This window comes from Macrobrachium rosenbergii, chromosome 55 (assembly GCF_040412425.1).
Source record: "Macrobrachium rosenbergii isolate ZJJX-2024 chromosome 55, ASM4041242v1, whole genome shotgun sequence".
Classification (NCBI taxonomy): Eukaryota; Metazoa; Arthropoda; class Malacostraca; order Decapoda; family Palaemonidae; genus Macrobrachium; species Macrobrachium rosenbergii.
This window is the reverse complement of record NC_089795.1, coordinates 60,411,443-60,432,840: the sequence shown is the minus strand read 5'-3', so window position 1 is coordinate 60,432,840 and position 21,398 is coordinate 60,411,443. Positions and strand designations below refer to the sequence as shown.

The 21,398-nt window shown below is 34.1% G+C and overlaps 1 protein-coding gene across 1 annotated transcript in view; it reads right to left on the bottom strand.

Annotated features, from left to right (window-relative positions):
* Positions 1-21,398, bottom strand: part of LOC136835822 (serine-rich adhesin for platelets-like) — a 423,298-nt gene that overhangs the window by 23,223 nt on the left and 378,677 nt on the right. Inside the window, exon 5 of the mRNA XM_067099674.1 lies at positions 1,684-1,856. Within this exon, the coding sequence (XP_066955775.1) occupies positions 1,684-1,856 (173 nt within the window). The remainder of the gene's footprint in view (positions 1-1,683; positions 1,857-21,398) is intronic.

Below are 21,398 nucleotides of genomic sequence, written 5' to 3'. Positions count from 1 at the left end.
TCTTCTTTTTATAGGGAAACTGCCGGAATAAGAAAAAAGCGCAGAATTATTCTTTTATTTGTCATCCAGGTTTAATTAAATTTTTTTCTAGTAATTTCATTCTTTTCATATATTTGCGAGATAGCGTAGATATTGCTGGATAAATATGAACATTGTAATGGAAAGTAACGTTTATCCCTAATGTTTTCAAACCTTTATAAAGTTTATCTAAAACAGTAAAAGTTGATGAACTGCTACCGTAAACAATGTGTCATCGACTTCCATTAGTAACAGTGACGCTAAGTTAGCAATCACTGGCTTAAAAATCTGTAATCAAATACGCGCCATAAAAAGGGTGAAAGTGTACAACTGGAGAGAGACAACAAAATTAAGCCTTAGGCAGATCGAAACTCTAGAGTCTAGACCATAAGTATATTACCATGCTAAAATGAAGGATATTGCATATGTCAGGATATCAAAATGTCCTCAAAGTCCTGTTTTACTGTATGAATTCCGTGTTTCATATATGCTTTCATATCTGACACGATGTAATACCAACTACTACTACTACTACTACTACTACTATTAACAACAACAACAACAACAACAATAATAATAATAATAATAATAATAATAATAATAATAATAATAATTGCCTTGATCGAAGCTTTCCTACTAATATGAGACTGTCTTCGTGATGGAATGGAATATCCAGTTTAGGCCAAAGGCCAAGCACTGGGAGCTATGTGGTCATTCAGCGCTAAAAAGGAAATTTAAGAGTAGAAAGGTTTGAAAGGTGTAACAGGAGGAAAACCTCATACATGAATTCGTAACATGAAATAATTGTTAGGAGAGGGTGGAGAGCAAGATGGAAGAAAGATAATGTGAATGAAGGTATAGTAAAAGGAATGAAAGTGATACGCACAAAATGTCTAAAATTTATTTTAAAAGAATATAACATTGAGGACTGGTAACGGTTTTATCATTAAAGACGATCCTCATCAAAATGTCAATGACATACTGAATAAGGAAACTATTTTCTTAATGAATACTGACTATACAAAATTCTTTACGGATGATGAATCATAACACTGGGAGGAAGATGGGGAAAATCGTTAATGGCTACATACCCGTTAATGACAGGATAATGATGTTATGTCTATACTCCTAGTGGAAAAGATAATGACGGCATCAGGTAAATAACACAAGACGATAATTACAACGATAATGGTGCTGAAGAAGGCGCAATAAGGAAGCTGAATTTTAATGGGAATCATACTTGCGATATTTGAAGAAAGTTAAAATGGTAACGGTGAGGAGAATCGTGATAGTACTTGACTTCTCCATCATTATGGATATCATTATGATGGTAAAAAGATTAACGGACAATAATATGAACCATAGTTCGTTAGACATTATTATGCGTAAGATACAGTTGACCTCTTAATGAAGGCAGATATGGCCACCATAATAATGATGATGGTTTAATGCTCTGAGACGCTGTGGAAGAAATGGAAGACGAACACCGCATAATAGAGCTATACAGCCTCACCCAACTTGGCTGAGTGTGTCCTAAATATTTAAAAGTCTTAATCCCGCACAGCATCACCATCAGACAAACGTTCGCAATATTTTGCCTTATGAATCTTAAGCGCTGATATCAAGGAGAAGATAATGACAACAACAGCCACACCCCAAACTCACCTGGGAGGCGGGGCCGGGGCAGGCCTCAGCGGCTGGGGTGGAAGGTCAGGCTGGTCGGGCAGTCTTGTAGGGTCATCTACAGATTGCACTAAACTCAGGTCATCCAGGTTCGAGAACCGCTTGTATGACCCGGTCCTTGGCCAAAGCCCAATCCAATCCAGGTCATTGTCAAACTGAAAATGTGAAAGGAACGAGTTAAAAGGACATTCCAGTTGTATACATTTATGTTGATTTATTCTGACATTTAACATTACTTTTTTTCATTTTTAGCTTTGGCTAAAAATGAAAAAATTAATGGACCACATTTCACACACACACACACAAACGAATAGACCCTCTGCTCTAACGACTGCTGCGTCCAGTTGTAAATTCGAAAAAGTATTGTGATCTACCTCAAAATCATGTTGAAATAAGTAAAGGTATTGTTTATGGAACTGCCAATGTTAGTCACGAAAGTAATTTCCCCGCTCATTACAAGAAAAGTTTGACCGATCTTAAAAAAGACAATAAAATCCACAAAAGCTGATAAGTCGAATGGTATTGTAATTTTAGATAAAGCTGACTACATATCGCGCATGCAAGCCCTACTGAATGATCATACGACTTACAAAAAACTAAAAAAAAAAATCCCCTTGATCAAATCATAAAAAATTTCAATAGCACAATGAAAAATATCCTGAAAGATAAAAAAGAACTAATAGGTCAGTTGTCAGTAAGATTTTCCTCGTAACCTTACTTGTACGGACTAGTAAAAACGCACAAAGAAAATAATCCTGTGCGGTCTATTACCAGCACTGTTGGCTCAATATCATATAAACTTTCAAAATATATTACCAAGCTCTTGTCCTCGTTACTTGGAACCCGGTTCTCACATATATAATTCACTAGATTTTGTTGATAAACAAAATAACTTTTTGCCCCACTGATAGATTTGTTAGTTTTGACTTGTGTTCTCCTTTTACTAAAGTCCCTATAGATTCTATTTTAGAATATCTTAGTAACGAACTAATCCATCATGAATTATCTCTACCTGTACGTCATATTATTTCACTCACTTATATTCAATGGTGAATTCTACCACGAAATATTTGGTATTGCAATGGGCAACCCTTTATCCCTTCTCCTCTCAAACTTGTATACGGAAATGTTGACGATATTTTAGCTGTTTTGCCTGCTGGTATTGCTGTATAGTAAATGATTAACTCTAATTTGAATAACCAAGTACCATCCATTACATTTACTTTAGAATTAGAAGAAGACGACTGCCTTCCTTTCTTATAAGATTTAATACATAGAAAACCATTTCAAAGCAAATTCATTATTTATAGGAAACCAACCAACAACTTAGCTTATGTCCATTTCTATTCAGGCCACCACCTTAATATCAAAATATCCATTTTTTCTTCTATGTTTTTACGAGCATTGCGTATTGTCAATCCCTAGTATTTGGATCAAGAAATCGAATACCTAAGAAAAATAGGAACAGGTTTATATTACCCTTCACATATACTAGATATTTGCTATAATAAAGCCCAAAAAAAGTTTTATAGTGAAAATACCATGGAGAAAGAAACCCCAAGAACATTCTTAGCCTGCATTATTTTAGTGGTTTTGAAACCACAAAATCATTGTTAAAATCTTTTAATGTCTACCTGGTTTTATCTTATAATAACACACAAAAAGGAATGTTAATAAAAAGCAGCCCTAAGGAAAGCAACAACATAAAATATAAAATTCCATGCTTGGACTGTTCTTCTTTATATAGGTCACTCTAGTAAGGATTCAGAAGTGAGAATTAAACAGCATAAGTATTCTGTCAAAACTGGGCAAACATCCAATGCAATATTCATTCATTTAAGTGAAAACTCCCACAGGATCAATTGGACTGACAGTTCAGTGATTGCCACATCGAAAGATTTCGCTTCACGAAATCTTTTAGAATCTAGCTGTAATTTCAACCTTAGCCCTGGCATGTATTATTTGGACCTTGTATTAGTAAAATGTTCAAGAATGATCTTAAAGATAAAATCACTGACTTAATTACTAATTAGTTACCTTACATATATTTTCTATGTATTCATATGTTTAATACTTTTTTGAAAAGGTTCATTTTGCAAAACTGTTGTTTACCGAAAGGAGAATATATTAAGTGTTGTATTTTTATAAATATATAATCAGCTTATCCATTCAAAGGTCATTTTTGGTGGTCAGTCTCTTCCCCTAATAATCCTTTAACTGACTCCTCCCGGCTTTTGAGCCAGTTAGACCTAATCTTTTGTAAAATCTCTCAAAGATTTACCTTTGTTTTAGTAGGTTCATTAATTTTTCAACTGTGTTGGAATCCAGGTGCATCTGTTCCTTATGATCCCCATCCTCAAGGATATCTGTATGTCATCTGTCAATTATATGAGCCTACTTTTATATTTCTCTTCAGTCATCTAGGAAAGGACCGGATGTCGAAAGGCCAAGCAACCACTCCGCTGTTTCAATTTTCCTCTGTGTCATTTGCCTTTATTTTTATATATGAATATATATATACCCTAACTATAACGTATTTATAAGAATTCATATGCGTTTGTGCCAGCGTGCAAGTGTCATATTGCAGGACAGAGTTGCTCTATAACAATTATTTTTTTTTTTTTACTGCTAAAGATCTGAAAAACATAATTCATTTATCTTACACCTAGTGAGACAGGTGCTAGGAAAGCCAAGACTTTCAGGAAAAGAGCCAACAATAAAAATTTTCAAAACACTAATGTATGTCTTAGACATACATTATTAGGAAAAGATGGCAGGAAGAGGATTTTTTCAGATTGCATATTTTTCCAACCTCTACATTAAACATCGTTAAGGTAACAGCTGTTTGGAATTATTGAAATGGAATATTTTGTTGTATAATTAACGTATAAAAGTATTCATATTAAGCAATGATCTTGAAGGAAGAATTATGCTGTCTACACACACATATATATATACATTTAAATATATCATTCTTGATTTAAACGAAAAAATCTTAGTTACGTATCATGCTATTTTCTCAAAAAATATTGATAACAAGCATGGATGAATTTGTATTATATATATATATATATATATATATATATATATATATATATATATATATATATATATATATATATATATATATATATATATATTTGAATGCAATAACGGAATTGCTTTTTTACTTGGAAATATTTTTCAAAAATTAAGAACATATGAGGAAAAACCTTATGATTTTCGTTACAAAACATCATGCAGGTTATCTGCAAAATAACACGTTCATAGCGGAAATTATACAAGAATATATTATGCGGAAGTATTGCATAATATTCAGAAAGCATTAATAATTTACATACAGTAGCTTCCAATTTCGCGGCTGATTATCTTCGTGCTCGTAATTACAGAGAAAATGAGAGTACAATAAGTCAAAACATTTTTGCATATTTTTTGTCATTGGCCGCAAAAAGAAAAACGAGAGTGAAAATTTATTTGAGGATTTTCATTAGTGATATGCCACTGGCAGGCTCAGAGTGACTTAAGCCATGGGATAAAATGAACGGTTATATTTCATCTAACCTTTTTTCTGGTGATATTGTTCCTGCTACTACTATCACTACTATCGCTACTACTATGCGGATGATATTGCTGATGTTACTGCTAATAAATGTTCCCATCACTACAGCGTTATTAATTGTTTTTGTCTGTAACCTTTTTAAAAGTTCTCATTCCATATACCCAACCTTTTCATCACATCTTCTTTAAACTTGAAAGAATAGAACACCACGGTCACCTGATTATTTGACATAAAAGATTATGACCTTTATGTACTTTATAGGCTCCGAAGTGACAAAAAACGGTAAAATTCATAAAACAAAGGAATTGTATACTTCTCTAAATACAGTAAGTTCAATTTGCAAATTAATATTTCATTTGCTAAAATTGCTGGTTTTTAGAGGAATAACCATTGAAGACTCCAGATTATTGTTGAATCAGGAGCACTGACCTGTCTGATAGTGACATAATTCTCTGGCATCGTGAAGTTTGCTAACTGTTACGTCCAGTTATATAGGTATCTATTTATTATCATTACCAGCAAAATTATTAGTTTTCAAAGCCACCAAATCTCGGGATAATACACTCCAGTCTTTCCTTCATACGTTTCATTTGTAGTGTAGGCAATTTGTGCTCAAAGAATATATACTTTTTCCACTACAAAGTATCTCTGCTTTCACGTAAAATTTTTTATATATAACTTTATATATAACAAAGCAAATATAATCATTAATATATATATATATATATATATATATATATATATATATATATATATATATACATATAAGATATATATATATATATATATATATATATATATATATATATATTATATAATGTGTGTTTACTTACGCTAAAAAATTTTGTATATACAGTATATTCATATCTAAAAATTATAATGACCAAGAGGAACTGAACAGATGTATTCTTTAATGTTGATGATGATCAGAGAGAGAGAGAGAGAGAGAGAGAGAGAGAGAGAGAGAGAGAGAGAGAGAGAGAGAGAGAGAGAGAGAGAGAATATTAATGAGTGACGACACTAGAATGACAGCATAGATGGAAACGTCAAAGTTTAACATCTAAGCTACTTTTTTTTGGTGAAGGGAGGTAAGCTACCTTCTAATTCCTTCTATTTTTATTAAGATATCTTAGCAGGATTTTTCCAGCATACTCGCCTATGAAAATATATCCTAATATGAAAGAAGTAACAAACATTATATTTGCATACATACATATGCAAACACTAACACAAACATACATATATATATATATATATATATGTATATGCTTTTATTTTCTCTTATATTCTGTTATACACTTATCTAAATCTTAGTTATCTGTATTATAACTTGGCGCATGTCCTTGTCCTCGATGAAATTCTCTCTGAATATAGCTCGACTATTTGTTTAATTATCTTTCATTATCCTCATCGAGCGCCCCAAATATTCTCCTGCCTTCTCGATCTTTGCCTTCCATTCTCCACTGCACCATACGAGTTCAGCAAAATTTATCATTAATCTCCATTCTCATTCTCTAAAGGCTGCTGTTTTAAACAAAATCTGCATTTAAAGTGTTTTGTACCATGCAGTTCTAATGCTCATATCAGATCCGTAGTTCGCCTCATTATTTTTCACCATATCATTCTTTGGATATGTTAGTTATTACACATCCTCTGACCCCTCAACATACAGCTTGCAGCTGTGCGAAGAATAATAACGATTTTTAAGGTGTGCCATTCATTTTGATTTGAAGGTTAATTTTGTCTGCAAAAGACCAGAACTGTTTTAGCTGCTTGGCAGATCTAAGAGCTAAGACCTTCATTTCCCAAAGAAATATGAATTAATTAAATCTTATGAGTAGGGGACGACACTCTCATAGACTCCCATAATTCTCCAGACTAAAACGACTTTCAACTGTTTTTTTCCACGAATTCCAATTAAATACTTCCCTCTGGCTTAAATGTGTCCGTGGCCAGGATTGCCCCTTTAACTGAACTGAAACATGATCCAGCAAGTGAAATTACAACTGCCAATTTGAAATAAAGGACCTATCTCAATATAAAATGGCCCATGAATATATGGTAGTTCATTAGCAAGTGCCAGTAAGTTGGGCAAAAGAACTGTAATATGCACGGCTAAGGAAACGAATACAGGGCATCATACCCTATGATAAATTGCTGTTAGCATTTAGTTACTGAGATGGTCTCGAAACAAAATAATTGGAAGGAAAATACTGAAGGTGTAATAACGGATACTCAGTAAGCAAGAGACTAAATCCAGCTTAGCCTTTAACAAGACGACCGAAGGAGTTGGAGAGAGGACGAGGTAATTCCGGGTACTGTTATAAAAGAATGCTTGTACATTATAATAATAACAATCTCCCATTATTTTGACAAAAGTCATAAAAACAAACATATAGAAAGTAAAATTAAAGTGGAGTTAACAATGAAAAACTGTAATTGGTGGCTACGGTATATAAACTGTACGTTATCTCAAAACATGCTTTTAAAAGTCAGCAGAACAAAAATCTACAGAATATAATTAAACAAAGGTCGATAGGGCTCTGTCTTTCAAACAGTTATTATGCACATCAAAATCTGGAGAAGCAGTCTCTTCCAACGTAAATAAAAGAGCATTTCTAGACTGCTCACCATGTTGCTTTAAATTACATATCACGAAGCGTCCTTAGGCGTCAAGCTTTTCTAAAGTAGGTGGGGGGGGGGGAAAGAGGGGAGTGGTGAAGAAACCCATACTCCTTTGAACAACTTCCATTAAGCGCTGTAATTCATCATTATGACACAGTCTAAGCCTTCTCAATTTCTCCTGTGTACAGGTATATCATAGTGGCGGTCTATAAATTGTAGAACATGAAGGCTTGAAGTTTCACGTTAGTTTCAGTGTCATGATAATTAAAATTCATGATTAGTGAGCGACCACGCAAACATAATTCACATAATTTTTTTTAAATGCGGGAATCACCTTTCACATTATTCGTTATGATTTCTTACATGGATTTATATGGCATTAAGCTCAGTAAATAAAAAATGCCTCCAGGTGACCTACAACATACGTAAATGCATTTGCAGCGCCTAACTGAACGCTTCATTATAAGCAGATCGTTTGCACAACTACGATTAGCATTAGGCTCGTATAAGTTTAAATACGGGTGGAGTTTTGGGTTGTAATCAAACTAATAAAAACGTGAAGATATCTACCGGTAAAGCTCTGTTATGTTTTATTTTGAAAAAAGAATTTTCCCAGCGAAGAAGAATACCATGAACAAAGACATTAAATGGAAAATCTCAAGGCCACAACATATTCTGCTTATCATTGCTCGTAGTCATCAAGACATCGAAAATGCTGATGTCTTATTTACCTTTAGGTTGTCCTTTCAACTTGTGTGATGAGGATACATGAGTAAGAATATTCTGTCAAAGCAACTGAAAAAGATATTATTGAAGTCAACAAACAGAAATGAATAAGTTATCCAGCAGGAAGAAAACAACGGTCTCCTAGCTCTCTTTGTTTGTGAAGCACACTCGATTACACATACGGTGTATACACCTCTCACAAACTTGGTTCACGTAACCCAACAAGTCGGCAGTTCTTGTCTTTGACAATGTATTACGGTACAGGCATACATTAATTCATTACCGTAACCTCAAAATTGTAGCACAAAATCCCGCCTGCAGAAAACCATCTGGATTCTACATATGGAGAGAGCTGAATTTTTTTTTTCTAGAGGGTTGTTTAGTACAAAAATTATTGTATATAATGTATCCATTATTGAACTTCGAAACCTACGGGAATCTGTGAAATAACTTTGATGATTTCCATAGCTCATACGCAGGAACATATATCATTATAGAGCAATGGCGAACACTATAAAAGCAAACGAAATCAGTATAAAATAAAAGAATATACGGAATTCTTTGGTATCCCAAACGTGGGACCAAAAGGCACGTCCTGAGTCATCACAGAATCCCTTCCAATCATCAAAATGTGGCATAAAGAGGGACGCTCAAGTAATCAGCTTAAATGCCATTCCTTAGAATCTCAAGTGTTGCAGTGTGTTTTATTTTCCATTTCATTTTGCACATTAACAATTTTTTCCATCAGTTACTGAGAGCTTTACGTTTTGTGATTAATAGGTTTTTCCACTGTCCTATACAACACTTCAAACACTTTAACCTACTTATATGAATAATTGTACTTATGTATAAAGCGAAAAATTCAGTGTGACAACATAGTAAGGCAAAAAAAGACGAAAAGCAGAACAGGGTCGTGCATTCCCTCAAATCCAGAATATTACTTCTCTTTGCAGGGAATATATTTGGACGGCTTCACACGCTCAAGTAATGTAACTGTGAACATGAATTGAAGAGCTCAACTGGAATTTTATTCTTTTCCCCTCAGCCTCTGTCCCTACAAACGGAGAGACTTGACAATGGGAAGCACAATTGACAATTCTACCTGAATACAAAGACAATAAACCCCTCGCGAAACAACAAAGAACACAATAAATTCGTTTTCTTGTACCACATGCGCTCCATGCAGCCATAATCTGTTGTTCGCCTGATGGAAACAAATCGGGAACTGTTTGTTTTCATCTTTAAGATACTACGAAAAATACAATACAAAATAGTGAATTTTCTCATTTACTTTTTCCTTGTTTCATAATAAGAAAACAAAATCACATGCAAGTGAAGAGTATTGCATATAAGGATTACAAATAACGAAATGAATAGGGGAATACATACTTTATAGATTTAGAGAATAAAAGCGTTAAAAATATTACCAGCGTAACTTCTAAATCACAAGAATTTCATATGGACTACATATTTAAAACGTCACAAGGTTAATTTTCGTGGTTAACGAAAACAAATTATTCTCCGGGTAGGGAGAAAACATTACTATAAAATACTTCAAAATTTTAAGAGAACGAAGACCAATGCGGAAAAGGAAATATCGAAAGGTTTGGGAGTGAGAAAGAGATGTGTGGAAGGTAGGATCCTCTGCTTTTTCATGAAACAGAAAAACAACACATTGGTTGTTGTCGATAACTTCAGGAAAAATTAAAAAGAACTTGAAGTTTGAGATTAAAAAAGATCGTAAACTATGGAAACACAGAATCTACACACTAACGTTTTCCTTCATCGTTTTTATGATTTATTTTCACTAAGTATTATTGAAACATTAAAGAATTATAAGAATGCAAGGGTAAAAAAATCACAAAAAAAAAAAAAAAAAAAAATGGTACAGGGAAGAAGACATAAAGACAAGATTTTCAGATAGAGGTGAACGAAGACCAGTGGATTTACTTTTCAAATGTGACAGCGTCAACTAAAATCAGAAGAGATATTTTAGAGGTAGATGATTTGCATCTTTTGATATTACCGTACAAATCTAAATCCATCTCAGATTTGAATCGGAAAACACAACAGAAGGCAAAGATTTTGGGCGCTATCGATATACTTGTTTTTTAGCTTGCACATGTAAAAAACCGGGAGTTAGGATTATTGTTCAGATACTGAAAAACTTCAGTGCAAAGTAGTGCACCTTGTTAATTTCAGTCCCTATGATTATGGTCTGACCTTTCCTATCCTAAAGATACTGAATGTGATCCATTATACACATACAAACACACACACCCACATATATTTATAAGTATAAGGATATATATATACATATATGTATACTGTACACACACACACATATACATATATATATATATATATAAAATTGTATCTGATATATATATATATATATATTATATATATATATATATATATATATATATATATATATATATATATATATAAATTTATTAATCATTTAGCTTATTTTACGAATTACACATTTATCTGTACACAATGAAGGTTTGGCGGCTCATTAGAAAATCACGTCTTACTGATATCTGCTTTGCTTTTGAGAAGCCTACAATTTACATGTAAGAACAACAACGCGTTCCACTTTCAGTGGAGAGATACCTAATCTGAATTTTCAGAAACGATCGCGCTGAAAACTTCAGAAGTCCCTGTATTGACCTTTGAAGTGGGGCACAATACTTATTCATAACTCTAATTCCTACATCAAAGACGCCAGCAATTATTCAAGCATGAAAGTCAGTCGCTTTATGTTTTTGTTTTGTACACAGCGCAATATTGGAACAGAATGAACTGCAGCGTGTAAAAGGCAGACATGATACATCGCTTACATGTACGCTGGGGTTTAACGTTTTTAATCAACATATTTTCCTTTTCGAACCCTCACGGAGACTCCCTAAAGATCTCATATTTTAGTGGGGAAAAACACCAAAAGTTCGAGACAATTTTGCATGGCGCAGCTAAACTTACCGTAACTCCGGGCATGATGGGTGTCTGAACTTGCAGAGTCCAAAGATAAATGTTTATTGTTTTATAAGAATGCAATTACTAATCCCACTGCTCTCTTTCATCCAGAAAACATTGGGTGCTACATCAGAGATAACAAGAGATATAAAAGCTTGGCTAACAAACTAGTGCAATAAAAATAAATCACCCTGCGTCTGAACAGCGATAAAACAACAACTGCTGGAAGAAACAAAAGCCAACTGCTCTGCACTCACAAACCAAGAGGGCCTTATGATGGCACAGGATAACATGTGGGCCTGCCACAGGTTTCCGTACGAGAGTAATTAAATTTTCTTTTTGCCTACCCTGTCGTTGCAACGCAGGTTTGCAGAAATTAATCAATTAGCGAATTTCTGTTCCGGCCTTGAATCATGACTGATGTCCTTCCTGCATTCATTCAAAAACAGGGAATTATTCTGTCCAAAATGAAGGTTAAGGGAAGAAAGAAATATTCATCTTCCAATTGCATATTCAGATAAGGAAAATAACGAAATCACATCCGAGAAAATCACTCAAATTATTCCCATCAGAGAAGAGGGACATCGTTTCAAGTCGGAATCAATACCGGAGAGGACACACAAGGGAATAAAGGTTTTTAAATTGACCACATAAAAAAGAATAACGATGACAAAACGCCGGCAATGCACTGCAATCAGCCAAATGGACGACGCCAACAAAATGGTTTTAAGATTATGGCTTTGTCAGAACCAGCCTCACTATATATAACATTACGAATTATCGCACGTACCCACATGCACGCACACATACAGACATTTATGCATAGGTAACCAGGACGACATTATCATTATTATTACTGTTCGTCACAGCTTCACATCACCCCAGGTAGAGTAAAAAAAAAAAGCTTTGAACTTCCCTAACAAGCTTTTACGACTTAACAGGTGTTGATTAGTTGTTAGAAAATAGAATTAACGAGACCATTTCCATTTTTCTTTCTGTAATCTCAATTCCCCTGGCATTTTTTTGAGTTTTCATCCTATCAGAGAGTAAAGGAAAAGGAAGTTTGTTTTATCGTATCATCAAACCTACATGGTTTCCTATTCACTACTCAGCGTAGGGCAAATAAACGTGGCATCTGATATGACCCAGATGCCAGAAACAGCAACACAGATACTAAAATCAATTAATATCTTTTTATTTTTGTTTATATATGTATTTATGGCTAATAAATAAACATATGAGCAAGCAGAACAAAATTTTAAAGCAAAAACACAATTTCTACGCAAATGAAAGGATTTCCAAAAAAGCCAAGGCAGCACTTCTGTAAACGGTCTTACATATACTTCGGATGATAGGGACCTTAATCAAAACCATCCACCACTGGGTCAATTCAGCACATTCTTAGTGTCCTCCTTACGCAGTCTTCTCAACGCTCTACCTCCCGTTCTCTTTGCGTGATTAATCCAAAACTTGCCCTAGTATTTTTCATAATACTCCCACATTTAGAATAAAAGGGTAATTATGTGTTATATAGTATTATTATTATTATTAGCCTTCGACGTAATTATCGTTTTTGCGGTATTTATTATTAGTCTCCCCCCACACTTTCTCTTTGATTCTGACGACTGTTCAGCAACGCATTTTGCAAGATAGTAACTATTTTCCCAAAATTATTTTCCTTAACATTTCCTATCTTTTAAGGTTAAAGTTTAATTCAAATGTAAAAATGTTTAAATCACATCCTTTAAAATTAAGACACTTTAATAAAGCTCGTACGGCTGGCTCGAGGTGTTTGTTCTTAATGAATAGATGAGGTCTTATTTAGCATACTGCAACTAAATAAAAATTTAAATCAGAAGATTCTGACAAAATTTCCTTAACTGACGTTTTTCCATAACTAATATACAGTTAATGTTGACTTGCATTCTCTGTTTATAGGGATTAGGTCACGTGGGATATTCATCAAGGCAGCCTTAGTGAAACAAGTACAGCAAATTCGAAGATAAATTAGATTATTTCATTGTGGTTTTCTTCACGGTTAGATGAATCCAACGGTGAAATTTGTTATCTGATTCATAAGGCCTGCCGCTAGTTAAAAAAAACATGTGTTTAGAGACCCTAGATAATCACTAACTGGAATGTCACTGGTTGTTTTATCGGGATCATATTTCCTTTTAAGCTCACATAGTCGATGATCCAACTTATTTCAGCATTGGCAGCAGTTTCATACAAATGGCGGAATTTACAGGTTAGATACCACTTTCCCAAAATAATGCTGTCCTTGACATATCTGAGGAGGTATCATTTCGATTTAAAGGAGAGGATGTTAAAATTTTTCCATATTTATCTCAAAATTACTAGTCTTTGGAATCTGAAACTAAGTCGCAGATATTTTCAGGTATCTTTGGCCTAGACCTAGTTTTCAAGATTAGTTGTCAATTTACTGATCAACTTCAATTTCCTCTGATTAAAATGAAACTTTGTAAGTAGGCATCTTTGGAGTTGCTACGTATTTCCCCAACAATATTTCTGAACTGTCTTCATTTTTCAAGGTCAGCTGTAACATTTTGTTTATATTTCAACAAAGTTTTGTAAAGAGCTCTACACTGGAGGCTGAAAACTTTATCTTTTCGAAAACATCTTTGATTTAGACTTATTTTTCAAGTTTACAAGCCAATTAGAAGAGATAATTTCTTTTTTCAACACTGCCTTTGTCCCTGATTAAGAAAAAACTTGGTAGGTAGATATCATGGACTGGTGATCATGTTTTCTAGGTATTTTGAACCTTGACCTGCTTTCAAACTAATAAATCATTTAAATATTAATTTTTTCCTCAACGTTAGATGTACCTTGGAAGGTTGGTAGTTACGTAAATATTACTCCCCAATTATTTTGACCTCCTTTTCAGGGTTACAGGTAAATTTAAAATACAAAATTTTAGTTTTATTTTATGTCTCAGACACAATGATAGTCACCGATCTGCGGTTTTCAATATTTTTGTCACGACGTAAAATAATCAAGCTCTGGGGTGAGACGACAGCTTTTGATGGCAAGGTATTTCACCTCCAATTCGGTCTCGGTCTTTTGCTCTTTATCTCATCTGAAACCATTTTATTACAGTCGCCTACTTTACCATTTGTTAATATTTAAAAACATGATCAATTTTATAATTCATACAGTGGAATGATTAGATTTAATTTCAACCATTCGGTGTTGAAAGTAGTAATAGTACGAATGCAGCTGACATTTAATTATTATTATTATTATTATTATTATTATTATTATTATTATTATATTATTATTATTATTATTATTATTATTATTATTATTATTATTATTATTATTATTAGTCAAACAAAATATCAAGATCCTTAACAATAAAAACAGCAATAATAATAATAATAATAATAATATAAACAGACATGTTACCATAAAAATTACTCATAATTCAGACTGTTTAACATGGGTGACGTTCTAGCCTTCTCTTTATTATATGTTGTCAATATGGAAGTCAAACAGAGAGACCTTCCTCCTGTGACGGGCTCTGGTTCCTTCATATCTCGTTAGGGCCCCTAGAATTACATTTGGGAATTCAATGAATTTGGTCTTTAGCTGTGAGGATTAAGACAGAACCTGACGCCAATCCTCATTCAACTAAACTGCGATATTACGGGAGATTGATTTAAAAGTTCTTCTATTGAAAAGTTTTATATGGATAATTCTCAGCTCACTGCTGATGTTTCTGTTTCTAAGAAGTGTCTTCTATTCGCCTTCATTCTTAAATTGAAGTTAACACTCACTGAAATTTTGAACTAAGAATAAATATTAATATAGATATATTAACGTCAACGATCATGATCATGATCATGATCTATTGTGAAATGTAGTATTACGTATGACACAAACACACATGCTCATACACATAATCTATCTTGGATATGTTAAATGAACGATTATTTCGGAAAACTCAGAACCCGTATACTGTAGGTGGTAGTTTTCATTTGTAATAAATATTGGAAGATACATATAAAAATTGCAGCTTATGAACTGTTTTCCGCAAGAAAGGTAACTCACAAACATTATATGAGAAAATATGTATAATCCTTCCAACAAAAAGAAACGCAGACGAAACCACAGGTAACCACTAAAGAATCTCACTTGTTGCTCATGCTGGCTAACAACATGAATTAGCTTACAAATATCAGGTAGAGAACATCCGTCTACATAAAAGAGAATGTTCAGCACAGCTGTTATAGGAACTAAGCATGCAACTAAGCGTGTGCGCTGACGTTCACGACGTATTAAGATTTTTTAAAAATAAAACTTGCATAGACTTGAGAAAGTCTGCAGAATAGAAAAGGCGATGCATGCCACATTAATTCGTCCTTAACGATTCATATGATTTATGAAAGTGATTCAGGCCAAAGACGATTACGCTAATCATACATAAGATGAAAGTCAAATAATTTTACTTAACGAAAGTAAAATAATTAAAAAAGATGGGGCAACAAATAATAAATGAAGTAAAGAGTAAACGGCATGTCCCAATATATCATAAAACGGAACATGCCAAGAACTGATTAAAATTAAAGGATTATCCTAAATATAAGTCGTAAAATACAGTACTTTCTTCAAGTTGCGCATTTAATTATGATATCGACGGTAAAAATGAGCTTAGATCACGTGGTTGTGTTAGTTGTCCTTTCTTTCTAACCTCTGCAATGTCGTTTAACACTGTCAATCAATCAATCTTCCTCCATGCCATTCTCTCACATCAGTTTTTGTGAAAGGCCTCTCTCAAGGAAACAATTATCATCTACAAAACAGGCAAAAATGGACGAACATTGCCACATTCACAATGTCCAGGAAATACAAGGAATTATTTTTGGACTGACTGGTTAGTTTGTCTGAATTCGTGGATACATGAATTGACATGTTGAAAGCAAGAACATGCTACCACAAATATTTAACTTTACATACTCTACTCATTTACAGGAAAGCAATGATAGTGAAGAGAAAGAGAAACAAGAGATAATATGAAAGAAAAAGGAGATAAAAAAAATCTTAACAATAAAACACTAATACAAAGGAGATGCAAAAAGTAGTCACACATTTTTAAATGCATCTTTTAAAAGTGGAGGATAAAGTATCCTAGGACAACCGAGAGTTATTCGTTTTTAGTTATCTCTGAAAAACCAGTACTTATCTACTGGGCCCTTCTTTAAATTACGTGGACCAAACAATGTAAAATAGTCATCGTTCATGTATATTTTTTGAAAATACACGACAAGCAAACACACACACACATATATATATTACACCTTATCTCTCTCTCTCTCTCTCTCTCTCTCTCTCTCTCTCTCTCTCTCTCTCTCTCTATATATATATATATATATATACTATAATATATATATATATATATATATATATATATATATATATATATATAAAATTGAATATCTGTATGGTTGTCCGCTATAGAAATCCAAACCATTTGACAGTCCCAAACAAATTTTGGCACACGGCCCCTATGTGACCCCAGGAAGGTTGTAATTCAAAATCAAACCCGTACCCCCGTGACAGACATGATCACAGACAAACTGAATGAAATTTTCGTTGTTACCAATTCCGTCAGGTTTTCCTTTAAGTGCTTTATGGGTTGATGGTCATTTTTCGCCTGATCGCTCCAGGTTTTCTTCCAGGCACTGTCAGATATATGATTATCTGCGCAAGCATAGTAGTTGCTGGGTCAACCCAACGTGCAAGATGTATGATGACAGTATTTCCTTTTTCTTTATTAGGTAAATTGCAAATTTCATAATTAATTTGATTGTTTCTTCTTCATTTTTACCTTTGGAATTCGTTATAGCGACTACTTCATAGCGTCATGATGAGCGTATTTCATTATAAAGTCAGTTTAAATAGGATTTGCTGTTAGACGTATGATTATCCGCACATGCATAGTAGCTGCTGGCTCAATCTTACGTGCATGATGTACGATGATAGTATTTCCTTTTTCTTTGTTAGTTCAAATGCAGACGTCCTCATTAATTCGACAGGTTCTTCTTCGTTTTTACCTTCGGAATTCTTTATAGCAACTACTTCATAGCATCACGATGGCGTATGTCTTTAGAAAGTCAGTTTAGATGAGGTTTGGAATAACAAAAAGCATCAGGTGTTTTGGCAACAACACTTTTCATTCTCTTTTGATAGAGGAACGTAACTTCCCCTCCCCCTTCCCTCTCCCTCTATCTTCCCCTCTCCCTTTATCTTCCCCTCACTCCCCCCTCCTGATTCCCTTTCTTTTCCCTCCTCCCCTCCCCTTTCCCTTCCTCCTCCCCTACCTTTCCCCCCTTTCCCCATCCCTCTCCCTTATCCCTCCCATCCCCCTTCCCCTTCTCTCTTCCTTCCCCTAACTGCATACTGTCATTCAGAGTTTCTGCAGTGATGGTTGGTCATTTGTACATATATATATATATACATATATATATATATATATATATATATATATATATATATATATATATATATATATATATATATATATTTTTAGATTAGACATATAAATAGACAGACTGATAGATATAGATATATGTGTATGCAGTGAGCTTGTGCATCCAAATATGAACAGTAGACTCCCTAAAATTTTCTCCTTTCTAAATTACAGATTCATCTCTCTCTCTCTCTCTCTCTCTCTCTCTCTCTCTCTCTCTTCTCTCCACAAACATAATATCAAACTTCAAAGGGGAAATCCAAGAGATCTATAATGGACTTTGTCGTACGTAATGAATTTTGCCTCCCGAAGGTTTCTCTACTTGTCAATCAAATTCGATATCATTTTCAACCCGCGTTGTTCTTCGTAGACGCTTTTCATTTAATTTCATCGTAACAATAAATCTCTATGAAAGACAGGAATTTCTTTGTGTTATTTAGTTCTTTCGTTTCTAGCTTTCTTAAGAACGCTATTTGATGACGGCTTCTACCTTTAATAATTTTTGGTCATCGAAGACTTTCATTTATTTATGTTTTCATTGTTATTATGTTATTTATATTACTGTTCTTTCCATGAGCATAAAAAAGACGTACTATTCCTTTGAGTGTATGTAATGTTAAAGATGTTTTATATATATATATATATATATATATATATATATATATATATATATATATATATATATATATAGCAAAAAATAGCCACGCAACATCACTGTGCTTATATCATATTCTTATTACTCGTGTTAGGCTTCAGGAAGACGGGATGGGTCAGATTCCAGATTCATTATTTTACAAAGCATAAGCTTCCGAAAGCATACAGTGTTCTTCAGGTACCGATGCACGGAGGAGATAGCAGCTACACTCAGGTATATTTGTATGTGCTCCACCCAACATCTCTTGTTTTCCTTTTCCAATCCCTGGGATGACCTGCCCATTGATCTTCAGCTCCTCCTGTCCTTTCCAGTGAAAGAAAACAACAGAAGCTGGTTGGAGCACTTACATGTATACCCGAGTGTAGCTGTTATCTCCTCAGTGCATCGGTACACGAAAAAGAAGACTATGTTTTCGAAAGCTTACACTATGTAAACTGCAGAATCAGGAATCTAACCCATCCCATCTTATTGAAGCCTAACATGAACAATAAGAATTATATATATATATATATATATATATATATATATATATATATATATATATATATGTATGTATATATTATGTGAAAGCATGTTTGTGTCAAGGTCGATCAGTTTATAACTGAAGCCAACGGCATTATCTTTGTATTACTGTACTAGGAAAAACCGACTGTTTGGTATATAGGTCTGTTAGGGTACTATGGCCCACGGTAAGAGGAACAGCTCCCTTTATGGTGGACGATTCTCTTATGAAGCATGTCGAAAAACGGTGCTACTCTACCGATTACCATAAGGCTGGGTGCATGGGTTTTATAGCCCCACCCTTGTATTTGAACTGTTACCAGGATTTATTGAGAATTGCTGATTTCAGAGTGCGTGGAAGTGGTACAGAAAAAGATTTTCATCCTATGGGTTTTAGGAAAGTAAGCTGGATGATATGGGACTTACTGACTGCAAAGCGAAAGGAAATGTTCAAGGCTGGTCACGACAGAGAGATTGTATCTGGTATGGCTGAGTTATGTAATGCAAGGGAGGAGTGAGACAACACACGCACGCCTCATCATTGGCTACACGAAATTAATGCTGACTAGTTCTCATGTAAAGTCGGCACACCTTCAGCCAAAAGGTGTTACTCGACATTTTTTTTTAATTATAAGATTTTTGGTAAGTATGGAGTGCCTGGAACGCTTGAGAGGGAAGAGAGCATTTTGGAAATGTATTTTGCATACGAAAAAGAGATTTAAGATTGTGTTACTTGGAAAAGTATGACGATCAATGTACTGGGGAGAACAGAAATGGTTGGAGATAATATCTAACCGCGAATAGGTTAAAGCATAAGTGGAAACAGAAGGCAATTTTTACCAACCAGAATTTCAAAATGTAGGTATATGTATCTGACTGGGTTGCAAAAGAAACTAAGAGTAACCAAGCGACAGATGATAACACGGGAATGGTCTAGGGTCAAAAATACAAAAGTTAGTAAGCAAATTTCAATTAGGGGGTCACTGAGTCAAAGGGGGTAATTGTGGCAACAGGCATTCAGAAAGAAGGAATAAAATTATTGCATGGACGTTTAATATAACAAGAGTTTTAGAAAACGAAAATACGAGACTGAAGAAAGTAAAGTTACGGAGCAAAAGAGAACTTTGTGATGAATGAAGTGGTCGGGTAGAAAATGAGAGCAAAAAGTGGTGTATAATGAAAATTCGGGAGTAAATCCTGATTAAAACTTAGGGGAAGGAAGTGAAATATACTGGGCAGATATAATGTTGAAAGAAGAGTAAATGAAAAAAATGCATCATGGATTAACTATGCAAATGGAGAGCTCCTGTAATGCAACCCGGTATCAATGTAGTGAAATGCTGAATGTGAATGACATAATACAAAGTTATACAATTTCCAATGATACAAGAACTGAATAGGTTGATGTAAACTTGAGAAAGCTTGCGGAAGTAAATGTTCAGGATATAAGGATGAAAATTAAAAGGATTTACTGATATTACAAGTGGATGGTGTGGTATAAGAGATGGTTTAACTGAGCGGCTGGCCAGGTCGTGTAAGGTGCGTGTGACTTAAGGAAAAGGTTCCGAAATAATGGGTGACGGAACTAATTGTTACTTTGTACACGGGGAAAGCTGGTAGAGAAGACTGCAAGGATTATTATCGTACCTGGACGTATGTACATGGAGTTTGACTGACAAAAGAAAGAAAAGAGAATTTACCGAGGAAGATACGTGTTGTTTAAACAACAATGAGGGTGTGTGAATCAAGAGTTTGGTCTGAAAATGGTGTATAGGAAGCCTTAGAGCAAAAGGGAAAACTGGAAGAACCATATACCTAAGGTTTTTATGAAGAAAGTCAAGGTATCAGATAATAGTTTGTTATGTCTCTATGGCTTTTAATGTTTCAGGAAAAAATGAGGTAAGTGCAGGTTGTATGGTAACGAAGGGAATGATAATGGAATCTGGTGTGAAAAATATTTGCAGATTATACAACATTAGTTAATGATAATGAATGCTAGTTAGAATAAAGTTATGCTGACAAATGAAAGCTAAAAAGATACAGTAGAACAATGAATATTCATCTGTATGGTGAAAGAACTGAAGGAGCTGATTCGTACAGTTGTTGAAGTAAATATATCGCATCATGACAAGGGACTCAAGGAAGACATAACAAAAGCG